Source organism: Aplysia californica, unplaced genomic scaffold, assembly GCF_000002075.1.
Source record: "Aplysia californica isolate F4 #8 unplaced genomic scaffold, AplCal3.0 scaffold00516, whole genome shotgun sequence".
Lineage (NCBI taxonomy): Eukaryota > Metazoa > Mollusca > Gastropoda > Aplysiida > Aplysiidae > Aplysia > Aplysia californica.
The window spans coordinates 102772-123323 of record NW_004797786.1 but is presented as its reverse complement, the minus strand read 5'-3'; the positions used below and the strand labels follow the sequence as shown (position 1 = coordinate 123323).

Genomic DNA, 20552 nt, shown 5'->3' with positions numbered 1-20552 from the left:
TCTCTCTCTCTCTCTCTCTCTCTCTCTCTCTCTTTTAATTGTGTCTCTCTCCGATTCTAGCAATCGAGGTGGAAAGAGAGATCATAACGGTTTGGATTCTACTTTAATCTCTTTGGCTTCTACATACAGAGAAACTATGAAAAAATCTGGGAATATCAAGTGGCGGGAAGTTCACCACAGCTGACAACAGACTGAAATGTACTTTCGATATCGAAAACAACAATACACTGTGTACAGTACTGTACAGACAACTTCTACTGGAGGGGTAGTTGAGGTTTTAGATCTATTTGTATCTGTATTTTCAGTTGGCCCAATGAATGAATGCGATGAACAGATATAGCTCTGCAGGAAACCCATCATTTAAAATAATAATATAGATCTAGAATCTAGATCTCGATCTAATAAGCAGTGCATCATACGGTGTAGATTTCTAGATCTACTTTTTAACGTAAATTGTTTGTTAGGACTTTAGGCTTTAGGCTAACGAACGGAAAAAAAATCACCAGGTCTAAGTGACTCTTTCAAACGTCTTACGATTTCTAGATTCCTCTACTTTTTATCTGCCGCTCAGTTTCCTCACTGTCCTCTTTCTTTCTGTTTCGTCTCCCAATAATAGACAGGTTAGTACACGCTGAGTGAGAAGAGAGCAACATTCGGTGATCTTGTACTTGTAGTTCCGTTCGTTAAAGTCCACGATCCATTTGTTTACATCCAGAGAAGAAATACAGAAGTCTTGATGACCAAATACCATTTGAAATAGGCTACACATAGAGCAGGGATGCAACCTAACTGCAAAACATGTTTATTTTTTGTTCCACAGTCTTTGAAGCTGCACATGCCTCGATGGATTTTGTCAAACAGGATGACGACTTTCTCAGACGTCTGCAGCACATCGAACTAACAAACAATAGTTGCAAAAGCAAAGACCCCTCCAGGATGGCTGCCTCTCTGAGGAATATGTATGCTCATTTTGTGGATACTCCTTTGAGTGATAAGAGAAGGTTTGTGCCACCCAGAGCTGTGTTTGATCAGCTGGAGTATGAAAAATGGAACTTATATATATTATATATAATAAATAACAAAATATAAAATGATATTTGCATATATTATATATAGTGTGTATATTTTATTTATATCCATGCTGAACAGCATTCTCTATGGGCTTGACAACTGTTATTAGGCTACCCCAGCAGATCCTAGAACACTCAAAGAAATATTCCCGGCTTCTCGGGAAGCGTACTGATTACGCATGCTCTGAAACAATTACAAATTGACAAGGTCTTTCGCTGTCTAGAGCTGAGTATCCAGTCCAACCTGGATGAAGGGAAGAGAATTCGTGTAAAGTGCCTTTCTCAAGGACACAACCTTGGGGGGGAGGAGGGCGCGGAAATCAACCATTAGAAACACATAGATTATGTGACTAACTCTCTGGCAAAAAAAAGTGTACATAAAAATGAAATTCTCTCTATCAACAAGTTGGTTTTTTTAGGGAAGCAAGTTTTTAACACTTTTCACCCACGCACCGTGCAGAGCGCGCAACACTTATCCCCATGGACCAGGATACAGGTGCGGTGCATGCTATATATATATGACACAGGTGCCAATTGGCGTCCCGCGGGGAAAAGGGACGGCTTCTTACCGTCGCCGATCAGTGTCCTGTGGGGGCATAGTGTAGTGTTTATTCCTTTTTCATGTTGAATTGGTACACACACACACACTCACACACACACACACACACGCACACACACATCCTGTCTTGTGGGGAGCCAAGAGGTTTTAGTCGGAGCAGTTTTCACCTCAGCTTACATATCTGTGTTGTTCTTTTCTTCTCCAAAGCTCAATGGTAATGATCTGTGAATCAGAAAGGTATCTTGAAAAGTATGCAGAAGTGATAGATCAGATGGATGGGACAGGACTCAATAATTATGCAGAGGCGGCCTTAGCCCTGTGCAGTCATCACAAAAATGGTAAGATTGCATTCAACATTGTAGAGTGTCAAAATTTTGAAAAAATTAAACTCAAGCATGTTGCAGTTTCATGTGGCGCATTGATTGATTCTAGTCTCATTCCTCATATTAACCCTTAAAACCGCGAGGGTTTTTTTTTCTATTCATTTGCTGTGTCTTTTATTGTTGTAAGATTTTACTGAAACTTGAAATGTTATAAATTATAATGCACAGTCTGGACAAAAGGAGGAAAAGTTAAATCTCTGCTTTTTAGGACCAACTCTATATGAGTAAAGTCTTGCATGTGATCCCTGACTATACTACAGTCAAAGCATCATTAGACCCAGACGTAGATCTAGCCTCTGGCAGCTCAAGTGGTGATCCCCTGCCATTTCCACTATCGTCAAAATCATCATCGATGTTTTGAGCAGCATTGTAATCGTTTTCAACAGTCATACCTATCGATATATCCGACTGGGAAATTATCATCGGGGTCTGGTTCATTATCGATACTCTCTGCTTGAGACGGGGTCATCTGGAGTTACATCCCCTGTTTCTAGCACTGGGAATTAAAGGATAAAGTTGACCATCGGTTACTAGCGGTAGGAAAATGTCAGCGGTTACCAGCAGTATAGGGTTTTAAGGGTTAAAATAAAATAGTTACAGATTTAGACAAATTAAATATTTCGTTTTGCACGATACATAATAGAGGGAATGACTTTTCCAGAGTAAAAGGTTTTTGTTTCTCAACACCCCCCCCCCCAAAAAAAACAAACAAACAAAAAAACAAAAAAACAACCCACAACGACCCCCCCCCCTCCCCCTCTCGTATTTTGACATGCGACAGATGAATAACAGCAACGAGTGTTTAGTTGGTCTCTTTTACTTCATCTTTGGAGTGAGGGCCTTCTGAACCTACAGGATCTTTCAGTCTGAGCTTCTGTAGGTCAACTGCTAGATTTACACCAGCACACGCAGTGGGATGTGTTGGAGTGAGTTTGGGGATGTGTTGGGGGATGTGTTCTGGGGTATGTATTGTAAAAGGATGAAGGTGAAGCACATTCAGATGTGCGCTTGAGTCTGTATGGAGAAAACAGCTGTTGTTTGTTTCAGTTTAGTTTTAGTAATAAAATTTTACGGTATTTGCAACACATATAGGTCATATAAGTGCTGAAAATTACAGGCTTTACTAGTGATAAACGTACAAAGAAAAGAAGGAGGACCGATAAAGAATGATACATGTTTAACAGGAAAGAAGGAACAGAGCACCCTAGAGCAGCTGCCAACCACCCACAAACAACTAGGGTGTTATTGCGAGGTTTTTGAACAGTCCTCTAGAGTAGTAGGGAGGGATACCGTTTTGTTCCATTTTTTGAGGGTGTGTTGTTGTTGTTGTTGTTTTCTTTTGTTATTCGGTTAATTTCACCAAAAGAACACTAATTATTCTTAGATTTTATTTTATGTTTAAGCCTAAGTTGTGACACTTAACCTTCTTTTGTTTGCAAATGAAACCTGGTATTGGTATATTTAGAGACGCTGTTGAAGAGGACCTTTGACCTTCCAAAAGGTATTTGTGGAACTGAGAATATTTGCTTTACTTTCAGAGAGCACAAAGTGGAAAACTCATTTGACTGGCGAGAGCATTTTGCGAATGTGTGAGCTTGATGACGATGAAGAGGTATGGCCATACAGTCCAACACACACGTAGCGAAATCAGTGGGACACCAAATATGTTCACTATGTGCTTGTTTTAAAATACAAAGAATATATATACATGTATAAGAAAAAATTTGGGACCTGAACATCTGTTTGGTATGGGCATGTTTTGCCATGTATGTGCTATACTGTATCTGTTCTCATGGAAATATTCCCTGACTCGCTAAATGGTTACTTAATTGAAAAGAGAGTGGAGGTTTTTAACCATTCCAATGTCTCAAATGATGCACACAAGAGTGGGAAAACATGTAATGAGATCAACAGGCTTGCTTAGGATAGGGAAAGTGGAAAATTTTTGTTTATTGGCTTATAAATACCTTGATTCAGGGGTAGAAAGGCAATGATGATGATGATTTTCTCAGATCACACCAAATAACCTTTCTGCAGTTCAGAGACGTGGAGTTTATATTGCTTGTCTGTAGTGTGTTCCGTGGGAAAACACATGTAGACATATATATACGACTTCCATCAGCTGAATCTGATGACACAACTTTTCTCAATGTTTCACAGAGACATTTTGGGGGGAAGTTTGGTTTCTCTACTGATTGTTCACGGAACATTTTTTAAAATGGAAAATTAAGAGTTGTGAAAGTTGTAGTTGTGATCTGAGCAAAGATGGAGAAAAACATGAATAGGTTTAATGACCACTTTTCTTTTTTTACAAAATAATTTCTTTGCTACTTTGAAACAGAATTGTTGTAATAATAAGATAAGATAAAATAATACTTTATTATCTCAGAGGGAAATTTTTCTTGGCTGTACAGGACCGTAAAAACACAAGCAGGTATACATAGAAAATTTAAATTATATACTATTCTCATTAAAATTTAATATGAAAAGAGAAGTAAAGCTGACAAAATGTACATTCACATCAGATACATCATTCAACTGCTTGCAGGAATTTAATTACAAGACCTTTGTTTGTTTGTTTAGTATAGGGTTTTACGGCGCTCGCAACTGCATAAGGTCATATGAGCGCGCGGGACACACCTAATACTTTTTTGTTGGTAGGAAATTTTGAATTTTGCCCGGGTGGCGGCCGAAGCCTACTCTTATCGATTTTAGACCACCAAGGGATCTTTAACGTGCGCAACTTGCACACGGGCCCTCCAAGATTTTTCGCCCTTGTCCGAGAAGGCTAGGTGTAGATCTTTCCTACCAGAAGATCAGGGGTGTGGCAGAAAGACAGCAGTTAGGAGGAGCCAAGGAGTAGCAGTAGAAAGGCTGCAGAAAGAGTCAGGAGCCCAGAGGAGGGGGCAAAGGAGGTGAGGGGGTGGGGGCAGAAAGTGGAAATGAAAGCAGACAACAGAACATTGTTAGAGATCAGGAAAGGATGTGAAAGGAGACAATTTTAGAGAAGAAAATTTTTTGGTCGCTACCCGGAATTGAACCCGGGACCTTTGAATGAGAGGCCAACACCTTAACCTCTAGGCCACGAGAGCCCCACAAGACCTTTGTAGTTATATATAGATACATACTCTAAAGAGCAACACATATCTATGCTCATTCTGACAAAAGCCTTATGGTAGATGGTAAAAAACTTCTTTTATATCTTTGTTTTTGGAGGTACATATCTGCTGCTGCGGGATCTTAAAATTTTCGTGGAAAGGGGCTGTGATGGGTAGTTTATAATGCTTTTTATCTTGTTTATACGTGTGGTGTTATAATACATTGCATCAATTCTAGTAAAATCATGTCCAGAGCTCTTGCTCGCTTTCTTAATGGTTCTGTCAAATTTTTCTTTATCTTCCACCTTACAATTCCCTCCCAACAAGCAAATACAAAATAATAGCACACTTTCAATCATAGAATGATATAAAAGGGACATAATCTTATTATCAACACGGAAACTTCTTAATTTCCTTAATAATAAGATTATGTCCCTTTTATACCATTCTATGATTGAAAGTGTGGTATTATTCATTTGCAATGATAGTTCAACGGAGCAGTGCCACTGACTGTAGTGTCTTTAGGCCATTCCCAAAGGGAGGACATTTTTCGTTCAAGCATAGTAGAATTGTAAATGGGCTGACTCATGTCACGCTCATAACTGTGCCTGTTCTACAACAGGGAACTGCTGCTTTTTCTTTCCTGATCCTTACTGTTGTCATTTTCCTCTACTTCTTTTGTATGTTTGTCACTCTCTTGTGACTTGCTATTTCCGGGGTGCCTTGATAGTCGAAGCAGACCTTGTGCTATTGATTGAAACTGGAGAGGTGAGCAGAATAAGTCTGATTCCCTGTAAAGACTTCTCTGTTGACACCCACCCTTTGGCGATCATATGACCTAATGCAGTTGGGATGCAGTAAAAACCTCTACCATAAAAAAGAAAGAAAAAAGACCATTTTTTTCCCCAGGCTGATTCTGGGGATTTTGATATTGACATTACTATTCAAGGCCTGAAAGAAAAATGTCCGAGCAATTTCCCAGGTAAAATCGTAGTTTTTAGCTTCTGTCCTAATGTTTTATGTGTTAGCCATAGGAAAGTTTTGGTTTTTGTGCTTAGTTAACCAATATGTGTATTGTAATATTTTCACGGTCGTCACATGCAAAATAGAATTCCCCTTTGTGAATAATAAAATGTGAGTGTGCTTGGTGAAAGGTACCAAAAGACCCATTTGTTCAGACCGAGATATCAGGCTTCAAAGTCAAAAAAAGATTTTTTGACGAAAACTAAAGTTCCTTTAAAAATAGATTCTTTAGCCATTAATGTATATCGATATTTACAAGGACTTGAGTTTCTTTTTCTATAAAATACAATTTTAAAGATGTTCTTTTAACAAGAGGTATATTGTGAAATCTCCAAAAATGCGTGAGAAAATTGGTTTTCCGAGTAAGCACTGTGGATGGTTTCTCTCGTCCATTCATTAAGTCGACCCAATCACGTTGCATACCAAAATTTAGGTAATTCTCTCCCCTCTCTAAAGGCGGGTAGTGGGCATGAATATCTAGAACATGTAAACAAAGCCAATTTTGTGCATCCATACCCTTTCATCTTTTTGGAGAGCAAACTTGTATCGCCTATTTCTGCTCAGCGCAAACCTAGATCTATAATTTCTTGAAAATTCTTGCTCAATGTGGTGGTGAATTTGTTTTAAAGACGTAAAAAAACGCTTTGAAGCTGTTCTTTTAATCAAAACTTTTATCCTAGCTGCTTTTTAAAGTTGGTTTGTGAGTAGTGAATGTGTTGTCAGGTCATATCGAAGCGTAGATCTATCTATTTGAAGCAGAAACAAAGGGGAAATTTTAAAGCCGTTTTTCTCAAAACTTTGGTTCCGTACCCTGCCTTACAAAGTCACCCATATCTCAAAAACTACTGCAGATATCTTAAAAATTCAAAAAGCATATTGTTCAGAAATGATCTCTGTACCTGAAAATGCAAAAAAAAACCCGGGATTCTTCAAAATGCTTTATTTGGTACCTTTCACCAGGCACACACACGAATTCTTTTGTCTTTCTGTTACCTTTTATGTTTCTCAGATATTGCATCTGTGTGAAGTAAATGTCTTGTTTAAAAAAAAGCATTTAGAAATTATAAGTATAAAACTTCAGTCATATCATGACCGATACAAGCTTTTCAGTAATTATCAGGTATAAGGAGAATAACATTATTTTGTGTGTCCTTCCAACGACTATTCATCTGTGTGCATCTGTGTGCATCTGTGTATGTAATTAAAAAAAAAATTTTTTTGTGTGTTTGTGTATGCCCGTGTGTGTGTATGTGTGTGTGCCTGTTTGTCAATGAGTGTTTGTGCATTCCGCAACAAGTTATCTTTGTGGCGATCAATAGAATCTTATGTTTTCTCATCTTACAGCTGCAGGCAGAAAACAAGTTACTGGAGGATCTACAGAACCAAGACAACACCCTGGAGGGGCTTCTTTGTTTCCTGACAGCAATGTTCTTCCTCCCATGAACAATAGGGTTCGAACCTCTGACAACCACCACACTTCAGAAACCCTTGGCCGACGTGGATCAAACCCATCTGTCTTTAACAACTCCACTGCTGTGCAAACGTTTGGCCGACACAAATCTGACCAGTCCCCCTTGAACAGTAGTAACACCCCTGACAATTCAAGGTCATCAATGGGCCTGCTCCGAGCAAAAGCTTTTCACTTCAACAATTCCGAGAGTCCCGACAACTCGACATTGTTGGGTCAACAACAGAGGTCAAACCTACCGTACGGAAACAGTGACCGGAGCGGGCCGGCAGTGCCGAGCACAAGGCCTCACACAGCCTGGGATTCTGGTCTGGCCGTCCAGCGAGAGGAAAGATTTTTTCATTCTGAGTCGCCAGCGACAAACAGAGTGATGGTCAATGCACAAGTAACTGCGTTCAATTTTATCTTGAATACTTTTAGGACGGGGGATTTGACCCTACCCATTCCTATCAACTAGCATTTTTGTGTTTAGTAGATCTGACAAAATGTGCAGTTTTTACATTTTAAGGTTAACTATTATTGGAAACAAGCAGGAGAAAAGCAGGAGAAATGCAATTTGCCTTTACAGTTCTTTCTTAGTCATCATTTCCGCCGTTGAAATGTTTCTACATTTTAATAATGTTAACCAGTAAGTCACATATCCAAATGTAATGAGAGACACAAGTGGAAGTTGTTGTCATTGAATGTGGTGCGTAATGCTCTCTAGTGATGCTGTCTTATCTTTCCCGCAGAAAGTTGGCGGACCGTATGCGAACTTTGGTCAGAAACGGAAATGTCCAGATCAAGCTGTGGAAAAGGTACAACAAGTTTTATTTTAATTTTTCAAGTGTATTTCATTTTTCTCTTACAACACAAGTCTATTTTTAGCCCTCACTCCCCTGTGGCCCTCATAGTACGGGAGTCTTTGACTCCTCAGGCACAGCAAATACTGATTTTGTATCCTAATTTTTTTTTGCACACATAAAAAAAAAAGATTCTATATTGCTTTAGTTTGAAATTTGAGAAAATATCTTATATCCTTTTAGTAAGGAGTTGAAGGGTGTACGATGCTGAGAGCAGGAAACTTGTTTGTTGAACTCAAAAGAGCTGAACATTACTGTATTTTGTACCCTCAGGGCAACAGGAAATATCCCAGAAATTCCTTCTCCTGTGCAGAGGACGATGAGGAACCGTACAACCAGGGCCCTAACGAGAATGCCCACACCACCCCTTTCCGAACGGCCAAGCAGCAGTTGGTGAGTTAATGCATTGTCACTTGTGTGTGTCATTGTGTGTGTTGCTGTGTGTCATTGTGTATGTTATTCTGTGTGTCATTGTGTATGTCATTTTGTGTGTCATTGTGTTATTCTGTGTCTCATTATGTACGTCATTCTGTGTGTCATTTTTTTTCATTCTGTGTGTCATTGTGTGTGCCTTTGTGTATAATTGTCATTTTGTGTGTCTAGTGTCTCACTGTGTGTCACTGTGTGCGTCTGTCTGTGTCATTGTGTGTGTTTTTATTTCTCTATTTTCTTTTGCAAATTGTGTTTTCTCTACATTATAATGACATTGTCCTGCATGACCACCTGTCTTAGATGAATTCTTCTTTCCTCAACAATGGATGGTTGTCTTGGACAGGTTTGACTATACAAATGATGCTGATACTCTCTGTTTTCAAAGTTCTTTGTGTTTTTACTCCTCGTTGTATTTATGGTGGTGGGTTCCTGATTGTGGCAGGGAATGTTCCCTCAACTGTAATGTTTTGTCGCCGTCGTTCACCATTGTCATTGTCGTATTTCTAAATTTCAATGAAAGTCAAATATGTTGTTGTTGAGTTTGATGAGGAGCATTGATTGGTCCTTGTCTCATTCCTTTTCTTATACTTAAAATAGTAATGGATTCAGAGAAATTCCACATTTATTATTTACTTGTTGTCTGGCCTGAAGTAAACAACTTTTTTACTTCTTATTCTGAAAACCTGGTATTTTGATGTATGGTGAATGATGGTCATGGTTTGTACTGTTACGGTCTACATCGTGTGGGCAGTTCTAGTTGATGAGTGGGTGGTTGGCGGGTGCTCTAGTGTGGTTTGCTTCTTCTTTCCTATGAAACATCTATCGTCCTTATCTCCCCTTCTTCTGTCATAAATTTGTTGCTCCCTTGTAACTCCTCTAATCTTCTAGCGCTCATATGACCTAATGCAGTTGCGAGCGCCATAAAACCTGTACTAAAACTAAAAAACTAGTTGATGAAATGATCATCTTGAGCAGGTTTGGCTGAATTTAATGCCTACACTCTCTCTTTTCATATGTCTTTGTGTCTTTACTTATTATGGTATTGTGTTGGTAGAACCGGGGTTGTAGCTGGCAATGTTCCTCCACAACTGCACAACAGACTTTACTTTATGTTTTATGTTTATGCTGTGTTGGCTCTACATTGTCACTGTGTCCTCAGGTCATTGATCAACAGAAGAAGAACAACCACGGGCATGGAGGAGACCGGTCCCACATCACGGGCACCAGTTACGGGGCGGTGAAGAAGTCTCTGGGAACCAGGTGGGTCATCTGGGCAGGCAGTTTTGTCACACGAATCTGTGTAGCAGCTTCCCTGGTTGATGGCGTGCCATTTGTGTGACATGTCTTCTTTAGCTTTGTTGTTGGGGTCACATTTTTATCTTTTCCTTGTGGGTGGTTGGTGGGTGCTCTGGTGTGGTTTGCTTCTTCTTTCCTATCAAACATCTATTGTCCTTATCTCCCCTTCTTCTTTTTTATGATTGTTACTCTCTTGTAACACCTCTAATCTTCTAGCGCTCATATGACCTTATGAAGTTGCGAGCGCTGTAAAACCTCAACTAAAACTATCTTTTCTTTGTAGGCCTACTTACTGTGTTGTCCATTACCGTGTGGACTGAGCAACAGGGGGGGGTGTGAACGTCTGTACCCTCAACAACATGCCCGTTCACACGAAGGAATCTGGGATGAGTTCTGTCTCTGCAGTTCTCGATAGCTTTACTGAACTGGCTATTTACTTGGTCTCTTTTCTCTTACTGTAATGTTGGATACAAGCGAATATTGAAGCAAATTTATGGAGATTTGAAACTCGCAGCATACAATAACACTAACTCACTCACATGCACACACACATACACGCACACACGCATGCTCACACTTGCACACACACACATGCACGCTCACATGCACGTATGCTTGCACACCCTTGCACACACACACAGTCATAAAGTAATACACACACAGTGGATGGTTGGCCGGTGCTCTGAGATGGTCTGCTCCTTCTTTGTTATCAAACATCTATCATCTTTATTTCTCTCTTTTTTTTCCTTTTCGGTATGCCACTCTCTAGCAATACTTTTAATCTTGGCTACTTCTATGACCTAATTGTGGTACTGGTGCGGTAAAATTCTTACACAAATGAAAACTAAACATTTATTTTTCTATTCTAAGGAGAGGTCCGGCCAGCAAGTTTGTTCCCCCAGTGTTGAGCAGGGACTCGGACGAGTAAGTTTTAGCGGTCGATCTTGGTGTGACCAACTACACATGTGTCATCCCATGCGTCTTGATCTTTCTCTACTTTGTCTTCCCCTTTTCCTACATTTGACACGCCCAAAATCATTCAGGTTTTTTTTCATTTGACATGGTTTTTGAGTTGAGTTGTGTATTAAGTTTTGAATTAATTTTTGTCTTGGTCTTGGAGCTCGTAGAATTGTTTTGTAACTTCAGTCTCGTCTTATTTTCAACACACTGAATGTATTTTTTTCCAGTCTTCTCTGTTCTATGTCCCTGACATATACCTGAGTAACACACGAAGCAGACAGTGTATACTTTACCGAAAAAAAAAGAAAAAAAACCCTCAGAAAGTTGAAAACTTGCATAAACTTGTTGACCACTCTTGTCAAAGTGTCAAATGTCTGGCAGGAATGACTTCCCCTCGGAAGTGACGAGCCGAGCAGGTGCGGGGTTCAAACCTCAGGGTCCACAGACGTCTGTGCCAGAGGAAGTGGAGGACGAAAGGCTACGTGGCATTGACCCGAAAATGATCGAACTGATCAATAATGAGGTAAGCAGGCTGTTTCTGGTGTTTGTTGTTGTGGGCTTTTTTAAGGTAAAAGAAAGGTATATAAGTCACAGACATGCATGCACGTACGCACGCACACACATATGCACACACACACACGCACACACACACGCACACACACACGCACAAACACACGCACACACGCAAAACTTTATCCCCTCCTCCACCACCTAAAGCTCAAGTGTCCCTCCTTTGAAAAGAGATATTTTGATCTAGAAGGGCACAACATTTGTAAGCCCCCCACCCCAAAACCTGAAACAGTAAAACTTGCCTTGAGCCTTCAAAATATGTCCTGTGGTAAAGCTCAGCATTGTGCTGTGGTATGACTCCCTTCAGATCACGTAGGATGCTTCGTTAGCTTCATTGGTATCAAGCTGGACTACGGAGCAGATGACCCTGGTTCAAATTCCAGACTGTACTTTCTTGAACTCGGATTGTTTCGTAAAGTTTTCAAGCCTCTCTACCCACTTGACTTGGTATTGTTAAAGATGGATGATATATTAGGAGGTCCTGCCTAATAGTGTTTATAAGGGCGTTAAACCCATGCACTTTACCTTTACTGCAGATCATGGACCATGGCACCAAAATCACGTGGGAGGACATCGCAGGGCTGGACTTTGCCAAGAAAACCATCAAGGAAATAGTTGTGTGGCCGATGCTCCGACCGTGAGTGTTCACCCACCGGCTGGAAGCTGTTATAGTTCACCATAGTGTTATAGTTCACCATAGTGTTATAGTATAGTTCATCTTTACTCGAGAGGAAGATACTGTGGAGCGATGGGAAATTTACCCTATTGAATATTATATGAAACTGACAAATGGAATCTGGTTTTGGCATACTGGGTGTCTTCAAGCTGTGAGCATTTAGAGTCCTACAGAAAAGTACCAAGTAAGTTTACAAATTACCATAAAAAATTGCAGTCAGGTCAATTTTATCCTGGTTGTTGTAATCTCATTTTTCTTGTCAGGGACATTTTTACTGGACTGAGGGGCCCACCGAAAGGACTGTTGCTGTTTGGACCCCCCGGCACAGGCAAAACCCTGATTGGTAAATATGTTGCCCTTAGGGTTAGAGAGTAGACAGGCGAAACTCTGATTAGTAAATATATCGGCCTTAGAGAGTAGACTACCTCGTGGAGCGTTCTGAGATAAACTTTTCTCCGTCAGTAAGAGCCCATGCCTTTACTGTCTCTTAAAAGACACCACAGAAAGTTGTGTTCCTGTTGTTGCTCAGCTGTTGGCTACGGTCACATTTCTGTGTCAACTCTGATGGGGAAGCAAAGACTGGTGACTTTACCTTCACCAGTTTGACAAGCACCTGATTTCACCGCATTGTTCCATGAATGGTCATCTTTCCTCGTTCTTTTCATCTCCTGACTTCCATTACTGGCTTGTGGTATTTTCTACTTTGTTCTAATCAAGAGAGTTTAAGAAATTAAGGAAATATCTCATTATTTCATTTCTTTTTTGAACTTGTTGATATAATTGTCTCCTGTCAAAATATTTTCTTTTTCTTTTTCTGGTTTATTTCCATGAATTCAATCTTTGCCATAGTTGTTGGATTGTCATGGGTTTAAATGTTCCCGGCGTTTTGTATTTCTGTACCTATATAACTGTTTGTGTCCTCTGTTATAAGCAAGATAGCAACATTCTTTTCCCCCCCCCCTGTAATTTAGTAAGTTGTAGGAATCTTTAGTCTACCAGAGAACATTTTTTGTGTCTGCTTTCAATACAGAAATTGAACACTTTTGACATTTAACCCTCCTGTGGCCACAACTAGAAATATTGTTTTGAAAATTATGACAAAATTATGAAAAATATGAATGAAACTGTACTAAACATGTTTATTAGCAAGGATGGATTCAGATGTGTTACAGACTTGACAACTGGGCATGGACACAGACGGGTCACTCACTCAACTCACGAGGCAGGAAAACGGAAGCTAGACCTCTAGACAATCGTAAGGGGAATGCACCCACACAATTAACATGATTAACAATCAACAAGACCTTTGATTGTTTACCTTTAAAACATTCATAAAGATTCATTACATTCCTCCCCCCTACGATAGACACAGGCACAACGTGAACCATCAGGAGACATGGCATGTTCATCAAAATAACACATAATACAAGTCATTCGACAATACGAATCAATTCAACAATGATCCAACAACAACCAAGCTTCTTGACTCACAATTATAAAAATGCAGTCTCACAGACACTAATTATAAGTAAGCCTATCTGGAGCTTGTCTAATTCTCCCGCTGCGCCTTGGCAATGGCACTGGTGAGTTATCAGATAGGCAATCTGGCTCTATTCTTTCTGCCTCAGCCTCCACCGACTGGTTCGAATTCCTACGAGTGCGAGGCATAGCACGTGGTGGAACTTCCACTTTCTGATACTGATTTGGAATGGGAACTGGAATTTCCTCACTTTTCTCTATATCAACAAGTCTAGACTCGCTAGAGTCGCTACTGTTCGGCACATGAACCTCTTCCCCCGAACCTGGTCCTGATGTCTTCTTACCAGACCAAGTCAATTTAATGATTTGATTATATGATGCCCTCCCCATCCTCCTGGAAAACAACAAACGAACAAAAACCACAACGATAAAAATGCCTTAAACATGTTGGTGCCATAGTTCAAATATGAAACAATGGGCACTAGAGAATTAAATCTACCTGAAGAAATACCGGTGTACGTAAGTGCTTTTTTTTCTCTCTTTTCCAGGAAAATGCATCGCCAGTCAGTCCAAGTCCACGTTCTTCTGTATATCAGCGTCTAGTTTGACGTCAAAATGGGTGCGTTCGTTTTTAGATACTGTACTGTACTTCTGGTCTCGATAAACTGTTGGATTACATGGGAGTTTGTTTTCCAAACAAAGGGGAAGGAAAGGATCTGTGAAAGGGAAGGGGCATTCTGAAAATGAGGGAACAAGTTACATACACTCATGAAAAAAATAAAGTGTGCAAAGAAATCAAATATATTGTACTGTTCCTTTTCTAGACGACACACCCTTCAAGAAGAAGTCATGAGGATAAATAAGTGAGCCCCCCTATTTCCAAATTCACAAAATCAGTACGGCTTGAAGTCCCCTGCTGCATTTTAGATTGACTGACACCATCGACGCATTGAAAGTAGTTTGTAGAATTTTCAAGGCTCTCAGCCCATTTGGCGGACTCATCATATACAGATGTTAAATTCTGAGGTCCTGTCTCTTAAATGACCTAACAGTGTTGATAGGGTTGGTTAAACCTTCCACTTATTTACTTTGACTGTTTTCAATTATAATTATATTTGTCTCCTTCCTTTTTTTTTCGTGTCTTGATTCCATGTATTTACATATATGTTGTTTTGTTTGTTGTTGTTCCACGGCAGGTGGGAGAGGGAGAGAAGATGGTGAGGGCTCTGTTTGCCGTGGCGCGCGTCCATCAGCCGGCCGTCGTGTTCATTGATGAGATCGACTCTCTGCTGGCCCAGCGGTCTGACACAGAGCACGAGTCGTCTCGGAGAATTAAGACGGAGTTCCTCGTCCAGCTGGTCAGTTTTGCTCAGTGCCGGCCACCACTGGTTTGAAACTCTGGCCTTCTGTATCTTCACCGTCATTCAACATTGTCATATGTCAGTATTGTGAAAGACTGAAAATCAAGTGTTTTGGAGAGTTTGATGAGGCGCATTGATTGGTCCTAGTCTCATTCCTCTTCTTAAAATGATAACGGATTTAGATAAATCAAACATTTTTTATTAAGACACAGTCCTGAGCAAAATGAAACAGTTTTTATTTCTCCTTAAAACCTTGTATTTTGACATACGACAGTTATGAATGACACAGGCCGTGTCTTCTTCTCTTGCTTTTTGTTGAACATTTTTGCTTCTTCTGAGTCCAATTTTAACTGAGGTGATTCAGTTCTTTGGCTTGGGACCATTTTTTTTTTATAGCCACGCTATACTTCCAAACAAACATGCTAGAAAAATGTTCCTTTTTTTGTAACTCCTGTTCCGCGTCTGTGCCAAAATGCGAGTCTTATAAATAACTTCTTACTGCGAACGCTCCCTGCGGGCCGCCGAGGTCACTCAGCGTGGACTGATAGTGTACAGCAAGCACCCCTGGAAACGTGTGTTTTCGCCGTGAATATCGTGGGGGTGTGTTAATCGATGATGAAAATAACGCTCTATCTTTTATAACTTTCTGTTTGTATAGTGTTACAAACTCATGAATAAACCTCTTCAATAAATTGATCAGTCATTACGAATAGTTATGCCCTTTCGAATAACCTTTTAGACAGTCTTGTTGTTAGGAATGATCTGGGGTTCAAAAGGAAATATTGTATGACAATTTCTGAATGTTTTGCTCTCAAATTTTTCTGTTTACCCGCACAATGTTATTCAAAACTATCAAATAAGCTTATTAAATTTTTATCGGGTAATATCATTTTATATAAAATCAAGCTCATTTGAAAGATTTTGGTTAGGAAAATGGAAGTCTTGTTTCCTGGCTATCCTCTTGAGCTCTTCATGTCTAAGTGGGTCAATTTGTTCTAATTTTATTGGACGAATATCTAGAGCTACTAACTTGGCATGTTTTGAATGAGACGTACGCTTCAGTATCGAACCAACGCAGGCAGTTAGGCCTCAAACGGCCACAAACTCAAGCAGACTGACACACACACACTTGAGCAGTGAGATTATGGGACCCGGTCATTACATGGATGTTGCTTGGCGCAGCATTACGTGGTGGCTTGTCTTTTGATCATTCAAAATCTGTTAATGGGTTACAACAATATACCGGTGGAGTAAAACCTCGGTACAATGTACATGTGTTAACATGTAGTGTCGGCTGTAACATTGACTGTCTGAAGCCCCAAGTCCCATGTGATAGTTCTTCTGTTTTTGGCCTCTACATGCCTGGACTAAGGTGTTCCAAGTATTAGGTCCAAAGGGAGAGCATTATACCCAGATTTGACTGTATCTTTACTTGGTTCGCAGGATGGTGCTGCGACAGCGTCAGAGGATCGCATCCTGGTCATTGGTGCGACAAACCGCCCCCAAGAGATTGACGAGGCAGCACGGAGGAGGTTTGTGAAGCGACTTCTCATTCCTCTGCCCGAGGCCGTCGCTCGTCGCCAGATTGTCTCAAACCTCATGTCCCAGCAACACTCGGACCTAGGCGACAACGACGTACAGGCCATCTGTGACCAGACTGATGGTGAGGCCAGGCTCATTCTGCATGACCTATTTGTGCTGAAAGTGCAGTAAATCTCGATACTGAAACTGAGGCCTATGCTGCACCTAGACAGACTAAAGCCTGTGTTATAGGGAGTTGTGAACAATGGGGTAATACAAACCTTACCGCACTGCCTAGACACAACATTTTTGTTGTGAAAAGTTGTGACCGGCCAAAAACCGAGTACAAGTCTGACTAAAGACTGTTTTGAGCCAGTAAGAGAATAGAGTTGTCTATCGTACTAGGATAAAACTGCCCTGAAATTTGACGACACGCCAAGTTCCATACACCTATACATACATCTGGCTGTGTTTTGCTGACACGCCGAGTTCCTTACACCAACACATAGATTAATATGCTTGTGATCGTTTTTACGCCAAACTGTATTCATTCTGTGCACATTGAGCACGGGCCATCAGCCAATATTTAAACAAATTAATCATGGATTTTTATGTCTATTGGACTGAGAAATTAATAAGTGCATTTGAAGGCAAACCTTCTTTACATTAAAACTTTGAAAGATTATTCTAACAGAGATTTAAAAGTAGAGAACATACACATGCTGTCTCTGTTAATTCCATGTTCAAAATGAATCGTTAATATCAAAGTCTTAAGATGCTTGAGTCTTAGTGCAGTACGGCTCAAGTGGAAGTTAAATTCTGTGACATAACTGACTAAACAGTCTAAAGACAAATTTGTCTAGGTGCGGCATAGGTCTAAAACTGGTACGTGCTGGGTCTGGTTTGTAACGAGGAGCCACAGATCGACCTGGTCAGAGGTTACAACACAAAAGAGTTGACTTGTGTCTTCCAGTGATACGGTTAGAGCTTTACACACCATGAATTATTGAGTTATTACAGCCTGATCGCAAATCAGGCACTCATCAAATTTTACGGATCGAAGAAATCAGTATTTATTTTACTGTGGGGCGATTTTTATCAAAATTAATTTTTATTGCAGTGAAACCTTCTCCGTCCTGTAAAAGAACGCATTTTTGGGAGAATTTTACAGACAAATGTTGTTTAAAGCAAAAACATGTTGTTTTATAGCACAAGTACAAGTATTCAGCTGCAGAAGTCACCTAACTTTGGCGGCCATTTTCTCCCTACTTTCACCTTGGACATCTTGCAACCCCTTCTTTGATCGCAAATGACTTCCATTCAAAATAGATCAACATTTTTTTTAGTACAGTTCAAGAAAATAAACAAGGAGAAAAGTGATTATCTTAGACAGATTTTTTAAACAGATTGGACTGTCTACGTATAACCACATTGCAGGCTACTCTGGGGCGGACATGAACAATCTGTGCCGGGAGGCGGCGCTCGGGCCCATCCGGAGCATACCCCTGGAGCAGATTGAGACCATTACGTCGGACCAGGTAAAAGTTTTCTCTTTGGTAACACTTTTCTGTCTTTCCTTCACGTTTCTTTGAAGTGCAGTCAGAATTATCTATGATGGCTACCTATTGTTGAGAAAAGTGGCCGTCTGAGACAGGTGGATATCTTATACAGGGTCAATTCAACATTTTAAAAAAAAGGGGTGGGGGGGGGGATTGCCGTTTGTACAGGTGATGTGTCTAATACAGGTGGCTGTTTGTACAAGTGATGTGTCTCATACAGGTGGCTGTTTGTACAGGTGATGTGTGTTACACATGTGGCTGTTTGTACAGGTGATGGGTCTTATACAGGTGGCTGTTAGAACAGGTTCCACTGTACTTTTCAGATTTCTTTCCTTTTCTGTTGATGATAAAGTTGTCATGCATAAAATCTAAGATAAATGGAAAGGCCAAAGATGTGGCGGGTCATCATTGCAAAGTGGGTGGTTGGCAGGTGCTCTGGTGTGGTTTGTGCTTATTTCCTATCAAACGTCTATCGCCCTTATCTCTCCACCTTTTCTTTGTATGTTTCTCTTGCGTAATAGCTCTAATCTTCGGAACTTATATGACCTATTTCAGTTTGTTATGCAAGTGTTGTATTTATGAAAACTGACACTTACGCTTTTGCTGGTTTAATGTATTAAACACAAGCCATTGGGCTAAAGTTTTTGTGTAGTGTTGTAAAACATCTTCATTTTGTGCTGTGCCTGCCACGTCATGAACTCTGTTTTTGACACGTCGTTGCAGGTGCGGCCGATCACCTTGAAAGACTTCCAGGACGCGTTGCTTCAAGTCCGTGCGAGCGTCTCGTCCAAAGATCTCCAGCTGTACGAGGAATGGAATCACACCTTCGGCAGTTTTGGTCATTGAGCGGATTTAAAAAGTCACAGGTTGTTTATACCGGGCTTGCCAGCTGCGCTGCATTTCTCAGGACTGTCTCAGATTCCGCGATTGGGAAGTTGACCAGAGAACATTATAGCCTCCACCATATGGGACAAATTTGGAACTTGCTGCTTGGTGTGAGTCAGCCTCTCTGTTTGTTTTAGCTGAAGTGACCACCATGTTGGATGTCCCTGGTTGGCTTTTGGGCTTTTGAAACAGTTAGCGAGCTTGTGAGACTTTTCCCTGTTGTCTGTAACAGTTCTGTGATGTTGCTCATTGTATTGTACAGTGTTAATGATTTCTTAGGCGTGAGAAAATGCTTTTAAATTCTCAATAAAGAGGGAAAAAAACGAACTTGTTGTTGTATATTTGAAGAGAAGCAGTGATACTCAACACATCTGTGTCGCAGCATGGTGGAATCAAGTGCTAGTCAAAATAAAGAAAGGAAAGAAACTGACATTTTTCCATCCATTGGGCAATTTTTATCAGATTTTTTATTTTTGGCTCGACACCTTTTATATCCTTTTAAAAACATATTCCTGCATGCATTTTACTGAAAAATATTGATGAATAGCACAAAAAAAATGTAAATTAGCAGTTTCCAAGGACTCTCAAAACTTTGGAAATCATGTAACTGGCAGCCATTTTCTTGCTAATTTTACCTCTGCCACCAGGTGACCCCACCTCCTTCAATTGCAAATATTTCGACTTCTATTTAAAATAATTGGGTACTTTTTTCCCATCAAACACAAAATAAACAAACAAGCTTTAAGATGATATCAACAACTCCATACACCCAAAAATTGACGAGTGCCTGATTCCACCACGTCGTGACACATAATATGATTATATGCTACAATTGAAGATGACAACTTGACAGAGAAGACCATGTAATTTAATGTAAAGAAATTATCGCCTGCCCTATCTTTACCTTGGATAGAGCTGTGAGCAACACAAAATGATGGTTATTGTAAACGCCTTTTCGACTGGTCTAAGATTCCTACATTTTACTACTTTTCCTTCACACAAATGATTTTGATTAGGTGACTAGATCAAACTGCCAGTGGAATATTTATAAAATATGTGCAAAACTATAGGTTTAGCGCCCCTTGTGACACTGGGGTTATTTAAGAGGCAGGGCCTCTGAATTTAAGGTCCATCTCCAAAAGGACCGAGTCAAATGGAAAATTTGTGTAAAATGTGTTTTCTAAGGACACAATGTCGGATGGAGCTGAGCCTCAACCTCTTTACCCGCAGTCTGACAATTCCGAGTCAGACAGTCTAGTCACTAAAGTAGCCACGTCGCACTTTCATACCATACAGCACAGAATGATGAAGTGAGGGTAAAAGACAAAAGAACAAGTATCTGTAAGTTGTAAGTGGAGACCAACATCAAG

The 20552-nt window shown here is 40.2% G+C and overlaps 1 protein-coding gene across 3 annotated transcripts; it reads left to right on the top strand.

Annotated features, from left to right (window-relative positions):
- Positions 1-168: 168 nt before the first annotated feature.
- On the top strand, positions 169-19509 carry LOC101859882 (fidgetin-like protein 1). Of its 3 annotated transcripts, none has more exons than XM_005106139.3 (18): positions 169-265; positions 821-1001; positions 1837-1967; positions 3551-3624; positions 6020-6092; positions 7478-7986; positions 8333-8398; positions 8717-8836; positions 10035-10135; positions 11042-11095; positions 11513-11654; positions 12238-12338; positions 12641-12720; positions 14405-14475; positions 15053-15214; positions 16661-16880; positions 18176-18276; positions 19021-19509. In XM_005106139.3, exons 2-18 carry the CDS (start codon positions 844-846, stop codon positions 19141-19143), a joined length of 2286 nt encoding a protein of 761 aa, XP_005106196.1. In that variant the 5' UTR covers positions 169-265; positions 821-843; the 3' UTR covers positions 19144-19509. The 3 variants fall into 3 exon arrangements, with proteins under 3 accessions (XP_005106196.1, XP_012942339.1, XP_035827724.1); XM_013086885.2 differs by having other exon boundaries at positions 183-274; XM_035971831.1 differs by lacking the exons at positions 169-265; positions 821-1001; positions 1837-1967; positions 6020-6092.
- Positions 19510-20552: the final 1043 nt, after the last annotated feature.

Excerpts from the sequence above, each read along its gene's own strand:
- LOC101859882 (XM_005106139.3), top strand. The coding sequence starts at position 844 with ATGGATTTTGTCAAACAGGATGACGACTTTCTCAGACGTCTGCAGCAC. Across the intron at positions 1,002-1,836 it reads CCTTTGAGTGATAAGAGAAG|CTCAATGGTAATGATCTGTG; the intron begins GTTTGTGCCACC and ends TCTTCTCCAAAG. Across the intron at positions 14,476-15,052 it reads CTAGTTTGACGTCAAAATGG|GTGGGAGAGGGAGAGAAGAT; the intron begins GTGCGTTCGTTT and ends GTTCCACGGCAG.